This window comes from Pagrus pagrus (genome assembly GCF_965226575.1).
Source record: "Pagrus pagrus genome assembly, chromosome: 1".
NCBI lineage: Eukaryota > Metazoa > Chordata > Actinopteri > Spariformes > Sparidae > Pagrus > Pagrus pagrus.
The window spans coordinates 12,820,866-12,835,413 of NC_140185.1; the positions used below are offsets into that span (position 1 = coordinate 12,820,866).

Sequence of the window (14,548 nt, forward strand, 5' to 3'; positions counted from 1 at the left end):
ACAAAATGTAAAAGGTTCTGCTTCCACTCAGTGGTCAGTGTGTGTAATGTTTCCTAAACTCTGCACAGCATCCAGAGTTCTGATTGTGTTGAGAGCTCACATGGCTAATCAATTGAGAGGAAAAATTAATGATAATGGAATAATCGTTTTAAGGTTTCCTTCATTCACGTGTTCCAGCTTCTCACTCTCAGGATTTCCTGCACTTGCTTTTTTTTGATAGTGTACTTAATATGTTAAGTGTTTTTAGTTTTAATCAGAGAAATCAAGACATTTAAAAGATGTCAACTTGAGCTTTAGGAAATTGTAATGGGCATCATTTTTCACATTTTCCTGCTATTTTGTAGACTAAAATATGAATCGATTAATCCTGAAAATAATCAGCGGACTAACGGATGATAAAAAAAATCATTAGTGTGTTAAAATGCTAAAATGAGATCATTCTCATGGCTGTGAAATACTTCATCAGTGTTCAGTGAATGTATTATGCCATTAAACAAACTGAATTCTTGTGTTCTTGTGTGTGTGTTTGTGCGCCCGTCTCTCCCCAGATGGCGAACACCACCAGCCTGAACCACATGGTGACGGGCCTGAAGCCCAACACACTGTACGAGTTCTCCGTCATGGTGACCAAAGGACGCCGCACCAGCACGTGGAGCATGACTGCACAGGGCACCACCTTTGAAACCAGTAGGAGCACACATACATAAAGACACACACACACAGATATTTGTGCAGAAAACACGAAATGTACACAATCACAAACACAAATATCAACAAGCTGTTAAGTCTAACGAGCCCCTGGCTGGCTGGGAGTAACATTTTACTTTTTGCAGCCCAAAGGGAAGGAGAAGACACACCTGAGGAAAATGAGGCTTCATGGTTTAATATAGGCCAATTTATAAAAAAGGTATTTATCAAAAGATTAACTCTAATTAACTGCAAGTGAAATTAAGGAAACCAGCACAAAATTTTATGATTGCGGAATATAATTTCAGCACCGCTCTGCTGTGAGGAATAAATTGGACTAACCCTGCTTCCATGCAAAATATGTGATTTGACTAATCATGAACCACCAACAACAACAACAATAATAACAATAATAATAATAATAATAATCATAATTATAATATTACAGTTTTGTGGTAAAACAAGTTATTTGTTTACATTTTTCTCTTGATTTGCAGAACCTTGGTCTGGAGTCTCGGCCTGAGGAGATAGACTGAGACCTGAGTCTTTTAAGGATTCAAGCTTAACGAACAAAAAACATTTTGTTTTAGTTTTGGTTCATTATTCCATTAATGTTGAACTTGAGTGGTCACAACGTTACGTTGCCTTTTGCTTGGCACAGTAGCTGAGGAATGACAGTAAATGCTCACTTAAGAAAGGGAAGGAAGCACATGGGTTAACTTCAGGCCTATAAGAGTAAAAAATCACAAAAGGAAAGATGGTTACGGTCTTCCCTGAGTCAACTGGAACAAAAGTGCATAAATTGACTGTATCAGTGTTAATAATACTCAGAGTGCTGTCACCATAGCAACATACAGTCCTTTTAAATCCATCACCAGCCTGTATTGAGAATATACAATCCCCCGAGTGTCTGTATAGGATTCCTGCAGTGCTCTGTGCCGAATACTGAACATATTAAACTTGTAAGCTGAAAAGTGTCTCATTCTACATTATCAGTTGTAATTGCTGAGCTAAAAGTTGCCTGACAATAAACCAGACATTAAAAATAAAAACTAATTTTCCTTGAAACTGCTTCTTTATATGCATTATTGAACTGAGATTTATTAGACTATTACAAAGAGGCAGAGGTTTGTTTTTTGTTGTTTATGTTTACGAGAGAACGGCCAATTTTCATTTCTGCCCAGCCAGGGGTTCGTGTGTGAGTGCGCAAGAGTCTGTGTGCAAGTGAATCGTATCTGCAAGGTCATAAAAACACACAAATACACACACGTATAAACAAGTGATAAACTGTAGGCCATCAGTTTTCAGGAGTCACAGAGACATATAGAGTGAACATACATTATTCAATAAATATGTTCTAAGCCACACGTAACAAGTGCAAACGCACACACAGGTTACTCACATCGTGTGCTAACAGTCTCAATCCTCCCACAGTTCCCAGCTCTTCCCCGAAAGACGTGACGGTGGTGAGCAAAGAGAACAAACCTCGCACCATCATTGTCAACTGGCAGCCTCCCTCTGAGGCCAACGGGAAGATCACTGGTGAGTCTGAACCCTTTTATGGTCTCAAAGATAAATCTAGGCTCACATTGAACCAATATACAGTATGTCTGCCTGACAATGGACTGAAAAAAGTCTAATAGTTGTCTTTAATTTTGAAGCATTTAGATCTCTTTCCAATAACTCTCCACTACAGTTTGACTAACTAAATAGCATTTAGGTGGAGAATGAATCTATACGAAATGATTACGTATGTAAAATGTCCAATTAAAATGTATTTTATTTGCACTTTTCAGACCTTTTATGCAGCAGTGGTCAGAGAGGAACCTCCATCTGATCACTGCACTGAAGCCCTTGAATTAGAACAAGATATATTGCAGTGAATTGTATAAATCCAGGAGTGTGATACATGACTCTGATTACGCAGTTTGACTTGGAAGAATGAAGAAAAGTAGCACAAAAGCGTCATAGTTGATCTTTTTTTGTACAGCACTGAATGTTAAATGTATCTCTCTCTTTCTGTCCCTCCCTGCTGTAGGTTATATCATTTACTATAGTACAGATGTAAACGCTGAAGTCCACGACTGGGTTATTGAACCAGTGGTAGGTAACCGTCTGACCCACCAGATCCAGGAGCTGACGCTGGACACCACCTACTACTTCAAGATCCAGGCCCGAAACTCAAAGGGCATGGGCCCAATGTCTGAAGCCGTACACTTCCGCACTCCAAAGAGTAAGTTTGAAAAACGAGACAAGATGGGAGTATAACTATACCTATATAATCACACCTAGCTATTCAAGAGTCATATATTCCTCTCAGGAGTTGGTGGACTAAAGAGCTGACTTGACAGAGAATGAATAGCTACATTAGTCAGGTTGCCACAAACACGACTCAAAATGAATGCTAATTTTGACGTCTGCTGAATGTGTAAACAGGCAGCTGTTAGCTAAAATGCCATAGCTGCCGTAACAGCTTCATTAGTTGGCATTCAGAAGGACAACAGCCCTTCATTACAATAACGCAGGTGGCTACATGGGTTTTGGTGTGTTGTTTAAGAAAGAAATGCAATCCAGAAAGTCAAGTTTGATTAACAGATGAATACGTTTAAATGAGCTAAAATTGGTCTCAACGTGGCCTCAGTAACAGTTATTCTGCCCTCGACTGTCCAAAAGACTCAAGTAATTCGGTTTAAGATTTGACTTTCGCTGGCACAACAGAGCTCCTCATATTCCAACAAATCTGATCTGGTAAAGGGATTTGCATGGTTAAAATATTTAATCACACAAAACCTGTCATTATATCATATCACAAATCAAAATCTAGCAATGTGCCGTTTCTCTAGCGTGGCAAGCAACCATATGAAGTGCTGGCAGTCCCGACTTAATTAAGTTTTCGAGTTAACACTTTAGTCAAATTCCCGTGATGAAGTGATGTGAGAAAGTATCTTGAGAGCGGAGACACTGATCGTTTCCCAAGCCTTCTTGTTTAGTTGGGGATGATACAATTACTGCAAGACTGGTCAGACAATTTTCACCCCAAGAGCCATTTTAAGTTCAGATTATTTTACATTTAAGTCCTCATACTAGGTGTATTTAAGAGGTAATAAGGCCCTTATAAGTCCTTGTGACCTGCTTATTAACATAAAGACTCTATAATTGTTAATTAAAACATCAAAAACGTTAATGTTTATTGTGAGATTAATGCTTTAGATCCGGTAGATGCAAAAAGCATAGTTAAATGCTATTAAGGGCATAATAAATTATGTATTATATCTTAATGAAGAAACAACAAAGCTTAGTAGAGGTTTCTCAATGATATAATAGGTTAGTTAAACTCAATAAATATATTTGTAATGCTATTACAATCATAAGAAACGTATAAGGCTTTTATTAATGTTCTTAACAGCCAACAAATGTCTTATAAGGGCTTATACATTTCCTATAATCTAATAATAAACATGTTTATATTGCTAGTATTGACACTTACGTAGTCTTTGACAAGGACCTTAATATAAAGTGTTACTGAAATCTTGACTCCTGGGATGTTAAGTAAAGTATCTTAATGAAAATCAACGCGTGTTTTAATGTACTAGTTGTAAAAAACTTGTTTTTAGATGCTTTGCTTTTACTGTCAGCTTGGCGGTCTGTAGGACACTGGTGCTGTTTTCTCACTTTTTCTCATTCTTCTAGTTTTTCCCTTTCTTCCTCCCCCTCACAACTCTCACCTCTCGCTTTATCGCCGTCTCCCTTGCTGCTCTTTTCAGCTAACCTGTTTTTTGCTTTTTATTGTCTCTCCCTCCCTGCTCTCCTTTGGCCTGTTAAGCTGAGTCCTCTGACAAAATGGCTAATGACCAAGGTAAATTCCCCCTCCACAATGTTATCTTCCACTGCTGACTCTGCACCTTGTGTATCGCTCTTTGTAAAGATTTCCATCTTCTGGGCTGAGGAAAAACTTTGACTGCATGATCGGCAAAATCTGTTTGTGCTTGTAGAAATGTTGGGATTATAACATATCTCAGAGAAATAAATGTGACGGTAGAAGAGGTTATAAAAATACTTGAGAGTTTCAGTGGATCGTGTTTTTTTTCCATTTTGAATCAGCCTCAAATCTTCCACCGAAGCCGGGGCCTCCATACCAACCACAGGACCATGGAAATGGAGTTGGTAAGATTTTCCCACCCATCGTCTCTAAAATGATTATCTGATTGTGTGAAAGTTGAACTTTAAAAAATGAAAATTATGCCCTTTTCTCCTGATAGTGCATTTTGATAACTGCAAGTTTGGTTCCATATTTTTTGTTGTGTTAAAATATGACATGTTCCCCTGTTAGTGTCTCTTAAAGACTTATTTATACATGCATCTAGTCTAATCCAATCTTTCTCCTCTCGAGGTAAATCAGGGGTGGGAGGCAACAATGAAAATCACATCCTGGTCATCATCATCATCATCTCAGTGGGAGCCTTCACCATTATTGTTGTGGTGGTCGGGGCTTTCCTGTGCACACGCCGCACCACGTCCCACCAGAAGAAGTAAGAAGCTCAGTCACACTTTGACCAAATGCAACTGTGTTCGCACTCAGCTTCCTCCTGTGTCCCTTCCTCCTTGTACTTTGGCCACCGTCTCTCTATAAATGAGATCAGTCTTTCATCATTACCTCCTTGCTCTCCCTTGCAGAAAGCGGGCTGCCTCCAAGTCCTCAAACGGCTCCCACAAATACAAGGGAAACTCCAAAGACCTGAAGCCACCTGATCTTTGGATTCACCACGAGAGGCTGGAACTGAAGCCCATGGACAAGTCGCCAGACCCCAACCCAGTCATGACAGAAACACCCATCCCCCGCACCTCGCAGGACATCACGCCGGCCGATAGCAGCCTGGAGAGCAACCCCCACCTGCAGCAGCGGCGCAACTCCTACCGTGGTCAGTCTTGCCCAAGGGGGAAGACTTAAAATTTGATGTTATGGGAATGGGATCAAAGTGAAATGTCACCCTTACAGCCTGAGCTTACATGAATAATAACACTGAGCAAACTTCTAGGGTTTGGCTGGCAGACAGGAAAGTACATTTTGGAAGCTTTACTATGAAAACTGTTGTTTTTTTTAGGCAGGAAATGTGTTAAAACCCTCAGGTTTGCTTCCAGAAGTATGACTGGAGGAGTTCTGGAGCATTTTGTGGTGTTTGCTGTTGTTTTTTTCTGTGATTATCATGCAAAACATTTCATGCTTTTCATACATTATACTCATAACTGCAAATTCTACAAGTGCAGTAAATCCACTCAGAATAATCACTTCATAGCAAAAGACAAAAAGAATGTGAAGTGTGACGTTTGAAAATCCAACCAAATCCCAATGATATACATTTGATTGATGATCCTGAGATCTACAGATGGATCATTCACAAAAAGAATAATAGAGTAGCGGCTCTTTCTGATTGGCTGGTTTCCACCGTACCTTTTAGGCCACGAATCAGAGGACAGCATGTCTACACTAGCAGGGCGACGAGGGATGAGACCTAAAATGATGATGCCTTTTGACTCACAGCCGCCTCAGCGTAAGTGTGTGTGTGTGTGTGTGTGTATGTGTGTGTGAGTGATAAGTAGAACTGTAGAAATTTGGGAGTAGGAGCACAAAGATTTCCAATTTCCAAATATATCTCATGCTAAGTTACATGTCATTCTTCATACAAAATGTTCATTTTTATTATTTGTTTCTCTAAATTTCCTCCCTCCTGAATTTGGTGACAGACGGAGAGAAAATTCAAATGTGTTTTTAAAAAAAAAACTGCATGTGTGTGTATGTCACCAGTAATACTTCAACATCTCTAATCATTACAGCTGGTTTAACATCTCGTCCTGTGTGTGTTTGTGTTTGTGTGTGTGTATCCATTTCCATTCACAGCTGTGATTAGTGCTCACCCCATCCATTCCCTTGATAACCATCACCACCATTATCACATGGGCAGCCTGGCGTCGCCAACACGCAGCTACCTCTACCACCAGGGCAGCGGGCATCCTCGCCCGCACGCCTGCGCCACCCCCATCTCCCATCTAGACAGGGTGGATTCTACAGGTGAGACACTGCCACCTGCTGGACAGCAGGACGAGTACAGAGGAGGATAGGCTCATATTCATTCATTGATTTCTCATTTCCTCATTCATCCACATGAAGCTGCCATCTTGCTATGTTCATATTTTAGTTGTCCCAAGTGTTACTAACCCTTCTTCTCTGCTTTCTGAAATTATTTTTGATGCTCTCTTCTGCTCACCTCGGCTTTTCACAAAATGAACTGAACTTTGTCATCAATAATGCAGTCAGACATGCCAACGATTAAAGCTTTTTGCCGTCTGGTTGTTTTCTTATAATCCAGAAACAGTCCAGTCCAGGGACTCAACTATTGATTGCTCAATTGCCAAAAATATGGTTTACTTTGATCGTTGCTTGATCATTTTGTAGCTTGTAAAGTAAAGAGCAATGTAATATTATAAAACCTTTTTGGGTACTTATTACCTATGTATGTAGTTTTTAATTTAAAAATCTAATAGATATTTGTAGTTGTTCAGACTTATAACCTCCCTTTTATACACATATGAAAGACTCTAGACAAATAGATAATGGTTGACCTGGTATGAACAGTATGACTACTGATCAGTGTTTCCTAACAAATATTATAGCAAGTCATGCGTGCTATGAGTGTAAATTTAGGAATGAGGAACAGTGATGGTGGTAATTACTGCTGAGCTACTTCCAATGGGCCAGAGAGAGTATGTATGGGCAATGAAAGGCTGCAACTAACGATTATTTTTTATTACAAATAAACTGCTGATTACTTTTTCAGTTAATCTGTAGATCTATATTATGTACAAAGTTGGTGAAAAATGGCCATCACAGTTACCCGGAACTGAAGTTGATGTATTTGAAGAGTTTGTTTTTTCCAAAACTCACAGAAGACTAAGAAAACCTGCGAATATTCAGAGTTCGTCTTCACATTTAACGTTTATAATGAAGCCAGAGGGCAATTGATTTGTAGGCCAAGAGCAACACAGCCATAGACAACACAAAGGACAGTACAGAAGTTGAAGAAAATTAGGTCAAACACGTATCGCAGTAGGTTGTAGTTTTTGGCATTTTTGCGTAAAAACATACTTAAATGATTAACACATGACCTGACCATTTGGTAACAGTTTATAATAGCCATTATTCACTAATAAATGGTAAATTTGTAGTTAATTAGACTTTAGTCAATAGTCAGTTCACTGTTAACAAACAATGTTTTCCTTATAAACTATTTATTAAGCAATTGTTTCTTGTAAAGTTGCAAATGATTTTTAGCCGGTTGGAAATCCCTGTAAGTGTTTAAACTCATCTGCTCATCACCTCTGCTCCGTCTCCAGAGTCAGTGAGGAACACGCCCAGCTCGGAGCCTCTCCCTCCAGCCACCGCCTCCTCCCAGGCCTCCTGCCCCTCGGAGATTATGGCCGACCCCGAGGGCAGCTACCACGGCTCCACCACCACAGAGGAGGAGCCCAGCTACTCCAGCAACCTGCCCCCTCACCGCCCGGCTCACCCGCATGCCCACGCCCACCCGCTCAAGAGCTTCGCCGTACCTGCGATCCCAGCCACCAGTCATCCATCATACGAGTCGCCTGCCCTGCCCAGCACTCCCCTGCTGGCTCAGACCGGTGAGCACACACACATGAAACACACACACAAGACTGTCAACTGTCATCCAAGTTGTTCGGACTGTGGCCGGGCAAAGACCAGGGATCTCTAATGAAATAGATTGATGATGCATTATGTGATAATCATTCATTACATAGCCTGGTTCAATGCAATGCCATTTGTTGCGTTCACTGACTGTTAATTTGTGGGTTTGTGTGTCGCATTCAGGGCCTCCCACTCACCCTCATGTCGTTAAAACAGCCTCTATCGGAACACTAGGAAGGACACGAACACCGATGATAGTCACTGTGCCCAACGCCCCCGATGTGCCAGAGACCAGCAAGATGTTGGAAGATGTAGACAGCGTGAGTATAGCGCCCCACACTGGCTGCCTGTAGGACTGCAGTCTGTTTAGGCCTGATGGTGGTGAACATGTACTATTTTTATCTTAAAGAATTATACTGATCACACACTCCTTCCAAATCCATGTCAGATTTTCTTTGGGCACTGGATTATACACTTTAAATTGAATTGGTTTTAACCACATTTTCTGTTTGTTCTTTCTCTCTTTTTATTCTTTCCAATTTCAAATCTCACCATTTATTTGTGGCGGCTGCCTTTTGATCAACTCATTTAACAAATGATCTTAACATCACTGGAATGATTTTAATTTTTACCATTAAATCTTTTCTCCGTGTCCTAATCCTTGATTGGCTGTTGACCATCTGTTGGCATCTCTTTGGTTCTGGATGTTTTGCTTTTGCTTCATTTACGTCGCTTCAGTCCCATTGACCCATCCCCCCAGCTCGCCTCACCCCACCCATACGACTCCCCCTGTCCTCTGTGAGAGATTCCCTGACTGACCCTCTCCTCCTCTCCTTTCCTCTCCTCTCCTCTCTTCTCCTTCCCTCCCTCCCCCCCTCCAGGTGCTTGCCTCCCTCCCCCCCTGCCCCTCCCCCGCCCCTCGCAGTAACCCTGTTCCTCTCCCTCAGAGCTACGAGCCCGACGAGCTGACCGAGGAGATGGCCCACCTCGAGGGCCTCATGAAGGACCTGAACGCCATCACCACAGCGCCATGAGCATGCACACACACACCTTCACACACACAGACACACTTTCTCTGTCATCCGCAAAAACACACACACTCTCTAAAGTTCAAACAAACACACCCAAACATAAACCTTGGGAGCCAGAGGCTGCTGGACACAAAATGGCTTCATGTGCCCAAGAAAACTCTCTCGTCCCCCTGCAGACAAAAAAACAAAACTCCAGACTGAAACTTAGGAACTTTTTTCGGCTTACCTTGCTCAGTCTCAGGAAGGAGATCGCCATGAGAGGGAAGAAAAAGTGACACACTTCATCTTTTTATGAAGAACCATTCTCAGAGACAATGAACTTTTAAAACATTGGTCGCTTTCAACCGGAAGATTGTGAATTTTTTTCCTCAGCAAAAATACGTGCGGTAGGTTTTTTTTGTGTTCGGGATGAGACAACGGTTGATTCAGTGTCAAGTCAAAAAGGAGAAAGTCCAAAAATATGCTGGTTTTGATGTTGGTGCTCATGCGGCGCAGTCTACACACAGTGTTTGTTTGATTAGTGTTTCTTTGTGCATTTTGTATATCTATTGGGCCGTTTCAGTGAAGTGAACATTGGATATCAGCCCCCTCCTTTACAAGCCTACATTATTCATAAACATTTCTTTGTTTTTACCCCTTTGTGTCATATATTGTGCCATGACTTTTTATTATTTTCTATGTTATTGTATTATTTTTTTACACACATATCCTTATAAACATGTACATATGTTGTGTTTTTTTTTAAACTGCCTCATTCTTTTGATGTTTCCCGTATTTCATTTATTATTATTTGGATGAAAGTGGGAGTCCTGAAGCTCAGTTTTCATATCAAGAGGGGAGAGAAGCCTGATGTGTTTCTACAGTACATTCTTCTCTGGCATTGTGTTGCCCGCTTTGTACATTAAAACGTCTTCTTTCTCAGTCTTTTGTTTGTTGTGGGAGCTCCGTTTTAAAAGCCTTACCAACGTGTTTGTATGTCAGGCGGTCGAGAGGACTCGACTCTCCACAGATGTTGTGCTGTCACTCACTGCCATGGCAGTTTCTGTGTAGTTCTGTGGGACTTGACAGTATCTCCTCACAGGTCAGGGGTACCAAGGACTCAGGGCGCTGACCCCCACCCCTCCTAAAAACAAAAAAAAAAAAAGGAAGAAAAAAAACTCACATGGCACCCAGTCAATCAATCAATCAATCACCTGCAACAGACGAGTTATCTTTTATACGAGAAGTTCGGTCGAATGTGTGTGTAACGTTTCCAAAAAACCAATATTTGGTTTCAGACGTCTGTACTGCTGAACCACGTGTGCATTTTTCCCACAGCGGAGTGTGTTTGCTGTATTTTCCTGCTGTTCTTCATCAGATGCCCTGGTTCTTTTACAAATCTTCTATGATGCAAAGATGTTGGCCTTTTGAATGGGACTCCCAGATTTTTTTTTACATGGTAGTTTTTGTATGAAGAAGAAAAAAAAAAAAGAAGCTTGTTCTGTACACAAATCCGATGTAAAAAGGAAAAAAAAAAAAAAGTTCATCTAAGAAACTAGTTTTTCATTACCCTCTTACCCAAAGAATTTGTCATTCGCAATCATAGTAATTTGCTCTACTTTTGTGAATACCATGTTTCTCATAAATGTACATCGTCATGAATGTCAATATAACTGTAAGAGATTTTAACTATGGATACAACAAGGAACAAGTTTCGGGGTAAAAAATGATTGAAAACAAAGGGGGGAGAAAAAGGACCGAACTCCATTTGGGAAATAATCTATTGAGTTGTAAACAGTTGAACCTGTATTGCACTTTTTCACAATTTTTGAAAAGTACATTTCTTACATATCTTGTGTTTTAAATATCAAAAGCTGTTTGTGTAACGTAGTGTCCTAGGTAAGCAGCAGGCAGCTGGTCTTGTTTTTTATGTTTATTTTTTTTGCTTCAGAGATGTTATGAATTTGAGTGGCCGAGTTGTTTCACTCCGCAGCTCATGATGAGGAATTCTGTTGTTGCTTGTTCATGTACAGAGCTTTCTTTGCTTTCTGTAGGAAAAAAAAACAAAATCTGTGGCTTTTTAAAAAATGTTGAAAAAAGGTTTGGAAAAAAAGATGTTTTTTTATTGGTGCTCCTATACATTGTGTATACAAACTATTATGAATACTAACAAAGTAAATGTTTCTGCTCGTCTTCTTTTCATCACACATGATCAGAGCTCTTCAGGTGTTAAACGGACACTTCACCCAAAATACATCAATTTATTCTTACCTGCAGTGCTGTTTATCCTTCTAAATGATTTTGGTGTTAGTTGCTGAGTTTTGGAGATTTCATGCGTAGAGATGTCTGCCTTCTCTTTAATATATTGGACCTAGATGGCTCTTGGTTTGAGGTGCTCAAAGCACCAAGAACAGACATTTGACCTCAACAGCAATGTCTCTATCCCGAAATCATGACCTAGTTACTCAAGATAATCCACAGTCCTTGTTGTGAGTAGTTTCATGTAGGAACTATATTCTTTACACCAAACCACACCCTCCATCCACATCACTGCAAATGCCCATGGACGAGGGGCTAGCTATCTAAGCTAACTATGCTAGCTAATGTTACAGCTCAGCCGAGGAAGACGCCAGTAATTTACATGCTGAGCTGTCACGTTCATGAGCCCCTTGTCCATGAGAGATGAGTAGATGCACGCTTCATTCTGCGCAGTGAAATGTTTGGTGGGTGTAGTTTGGTAGAAAGTAGGGGTGGGAGTAAATCACGATACGGTTCACGATACGTTGCCCACAATAACAGTATTATCAAGATACAGCTATTGTGTGATAATTGATACACTGCAAGACAATCATGTATTGATGCATCACGATATCTGTCTAACTGAAAAAAACAAAACACCCCAAAAAAGGCGAAGTGCAGGAGTTATGTATTCGTCCCACCGCTAGTAGAAACAAAATAGTTCCAACATGAAACCGCTTGAAACCAGGTCTGTGGAATATCTCGAGTAACTTGGTCATGATTTCTGGAAAGAGACATTACTGATGAGGTCGTCTCAAATGTATTTTTTCTAGCGTCATTATATTTGAGAGAAGGCAGACATCTCTACAGCTGATATCTCCAAAAGTCTGCCACTCACACCAAAACAATGTAGATGTGTAAATAGAACTACAGGTAAGAGGAAAACGATGTATTTTTGGATTTTGGAGTGAACAGTCTGTTTAACATGTCGTCCATTGATCAGTGAAGTGTACAGAATTAGGTTGTTATCAGTGAAACAATCCAAAATCTACAGCATGCACAGTTTCACAGTTACCCTACTGTATTGAAAGCCCTGTGAGTGCAGGGTGAGTCAGCAGGAGAATAGTGACTCAACAGAAATGTGTTTTCATAAGAGATTTATCATTTCAGCAGTTTCTAAGGAAAATGATCATTTGTGACAGTTTCTAACACATGAATATTTACTAGTTTTCTTCTTACTCATCTGACATTAAACTGAACGTCATTAGGGGTTGGTCAGATAAAACAAGCGTTTTAAACCTTTCAACTTCCCAATTGTTCACTATTTTATCAAGTTTTATAGATCAAACAAAACAGTTGACTAACGGAGGAAAATATGCCCAGTATTTTGTAATGAAAAGAATCGTTAGTCAGGTCCTAAAGTCAAGGATTGCAGGTCTTGAGGTTTAAAACAGTTGACATGAATGTGAAAACAAAGCTGTGTTTTTCAGCCTCAATCAGTTCAAGAAAGAAAGCATCACATAAGGTTTATTTTAGATGGAGAGTTTGAACTATTAACTGCACAGACACAAATTAGTAAGACCATTTCATATGTATTTCACACCTCATTCCTGCCCTATATTTAGACTACTCTCACATTGACTAAATAACCTCAAGTACAAGATAAGAAGTAATTGATCAGATTTCTTGCTGATATTTTCTCATCGTAGTCATCACGTGAAACCGGATAAACTGTCTCTCTGCCTGAGCGGCTGATGGAGCTGACACATTCGGCATTTGGCTGCCAGTTGGTGTAAATACCAAGTTCTGTTGATGAGGCTGCGGCCTGATGTCATAATCGCTGACATTCAAAAACACTGACAGACACAAATGAGTTTCAGTAAACAAAGGTTTATGGAAATGATGAAAAGCTACGTGTCGGTATATATTAAGACCATTTGAAAAACAATATCTTTGACTATCTGGATACATTAAGCATCCTGTTGTTTGAAAAAACTCAAGAGGAAAAAAGACACCAACAACACACACAACCTAAACATCAGTGTGTTACTGTGTCAAAATCACCACAAGCTCCATGTCAAGAACTGGAAAAGTATATGATTGTGACATGGCTTCACCTCAGTACACTTGGAAAAGTATCCATAGAGTTTATATAAGGCTTCATCTACAGCTTGCACAGTCTGACCACCATTTTTACATCGCTGTTGCAGATAACTCTTTTTGGGCTCAACAGCTGGCACAGGTGGAAGAGGCAGCTGGTCAGATCCTTTACTAAAATAACACCCCACAATGTAAAAATACTGCCAAGATTATCAGGACAATTTACTTCAAGTACTAAAAGTAAAATTCATAATGCAGACATATGGCCTCTGTGAGCATCACATCACATTACTGGTGTAATAATATGGAAGCAGAATTTAAACTTGTAGCTCAGGTTTTGAGTATTGTATGAAGTGTTTGTCAGTTTAATCTGCTGTGTGCAGCAGAAGCTTCTTTGTGAAGAAGCTTTTACAAAGTGGTCAAATAGTGGAGAGAACAAACAGTATGGCCAGATTAACACATTAAGCTGCTTTAGTGGAGCATATCTCCAGCCGGATAAGAGTGAATTTCCATTTCATTTGAATTTCTGAACAAACCTGAGACGAGGGTGATGACTCCATGTTCGAGAACCAGGAAACCACATTCCCAGTCAAAATTGCAATTAGCCTCATACGATTACCATTTCCTAATTCAATCAGACAGTGAACCTGAGTCCCAAACATGCAGGAGCCCCTGGGGGTAGTTGACAACTTTGTCAGGTCATCAATCCAGCTTTGAGAATAGAGCAATATCTGTCAAATGTAATGGTGGATAAGTATAAAGTAGAAATACTTCTATCAGGTACAAGTACCTCAGAATATGCTTAAAAGTG

The 14,548-nt window shown here is 40.2% G+C and overlaps 1 protein-coding gene across 12 annotated transcripts in view; it reads left to right on the top strand.

Annotated features, from left to right (window-relative positions):
* The window catches only part of neo1a (neogenin 1a), a 174,181-nt gene extending 162,599 nt beyond the window's left edge, over nucleotides 1-11,582 (top strand). For 3 of the 12 annotated variants that reach the window (XM_084352135.1, XM_084352143.1, XM_084352145.1), the window contains 12 exons: nucleotides 549-687; nucleotides 2,122-2,229; nucleotides 2,726-2,920; nucleotides 4,511-4,543; nucleotides 4,789-4,851; nucleotides 5,078-5,216; nucleotides 5,362-5,606; nucleotides 6,144-6,236; nucleotides 6,584-6,754; nucleotides 8,077-8,364; nucleotides 8,573-8,709; nucleotides 9,271-11,582. In XM_084352135.1, the coding sequence (XP_084208261.1) occupies nucleotides 549-687; nucleotides 2,122-2,229; nucleotides 2,726-2,920; nucleotides 4,511-4,543; nucleotides 4,789-4,851; nucleotides 5,078-5,216; nucleotides 5,362-5,606; nucleotides 6,144-6,236; nucleotides 6,584-6,754; nucleotides 8,077-8,364; nucleotides 8,573-8,709; nucleotides 9,271-9,423 (1,764 nt within the window). In that variant the 3' untranslated portion in view covers nucleotides 9,424-11,582. The other 9 variants (XM_084352141.1, XM_084352137.1, XM_084352144.1 and 6 more) reach the window with 9 other exon arrangements.
* Nucleotides 11,583-14,548: the final 2,966 nt, after the last annotated feature.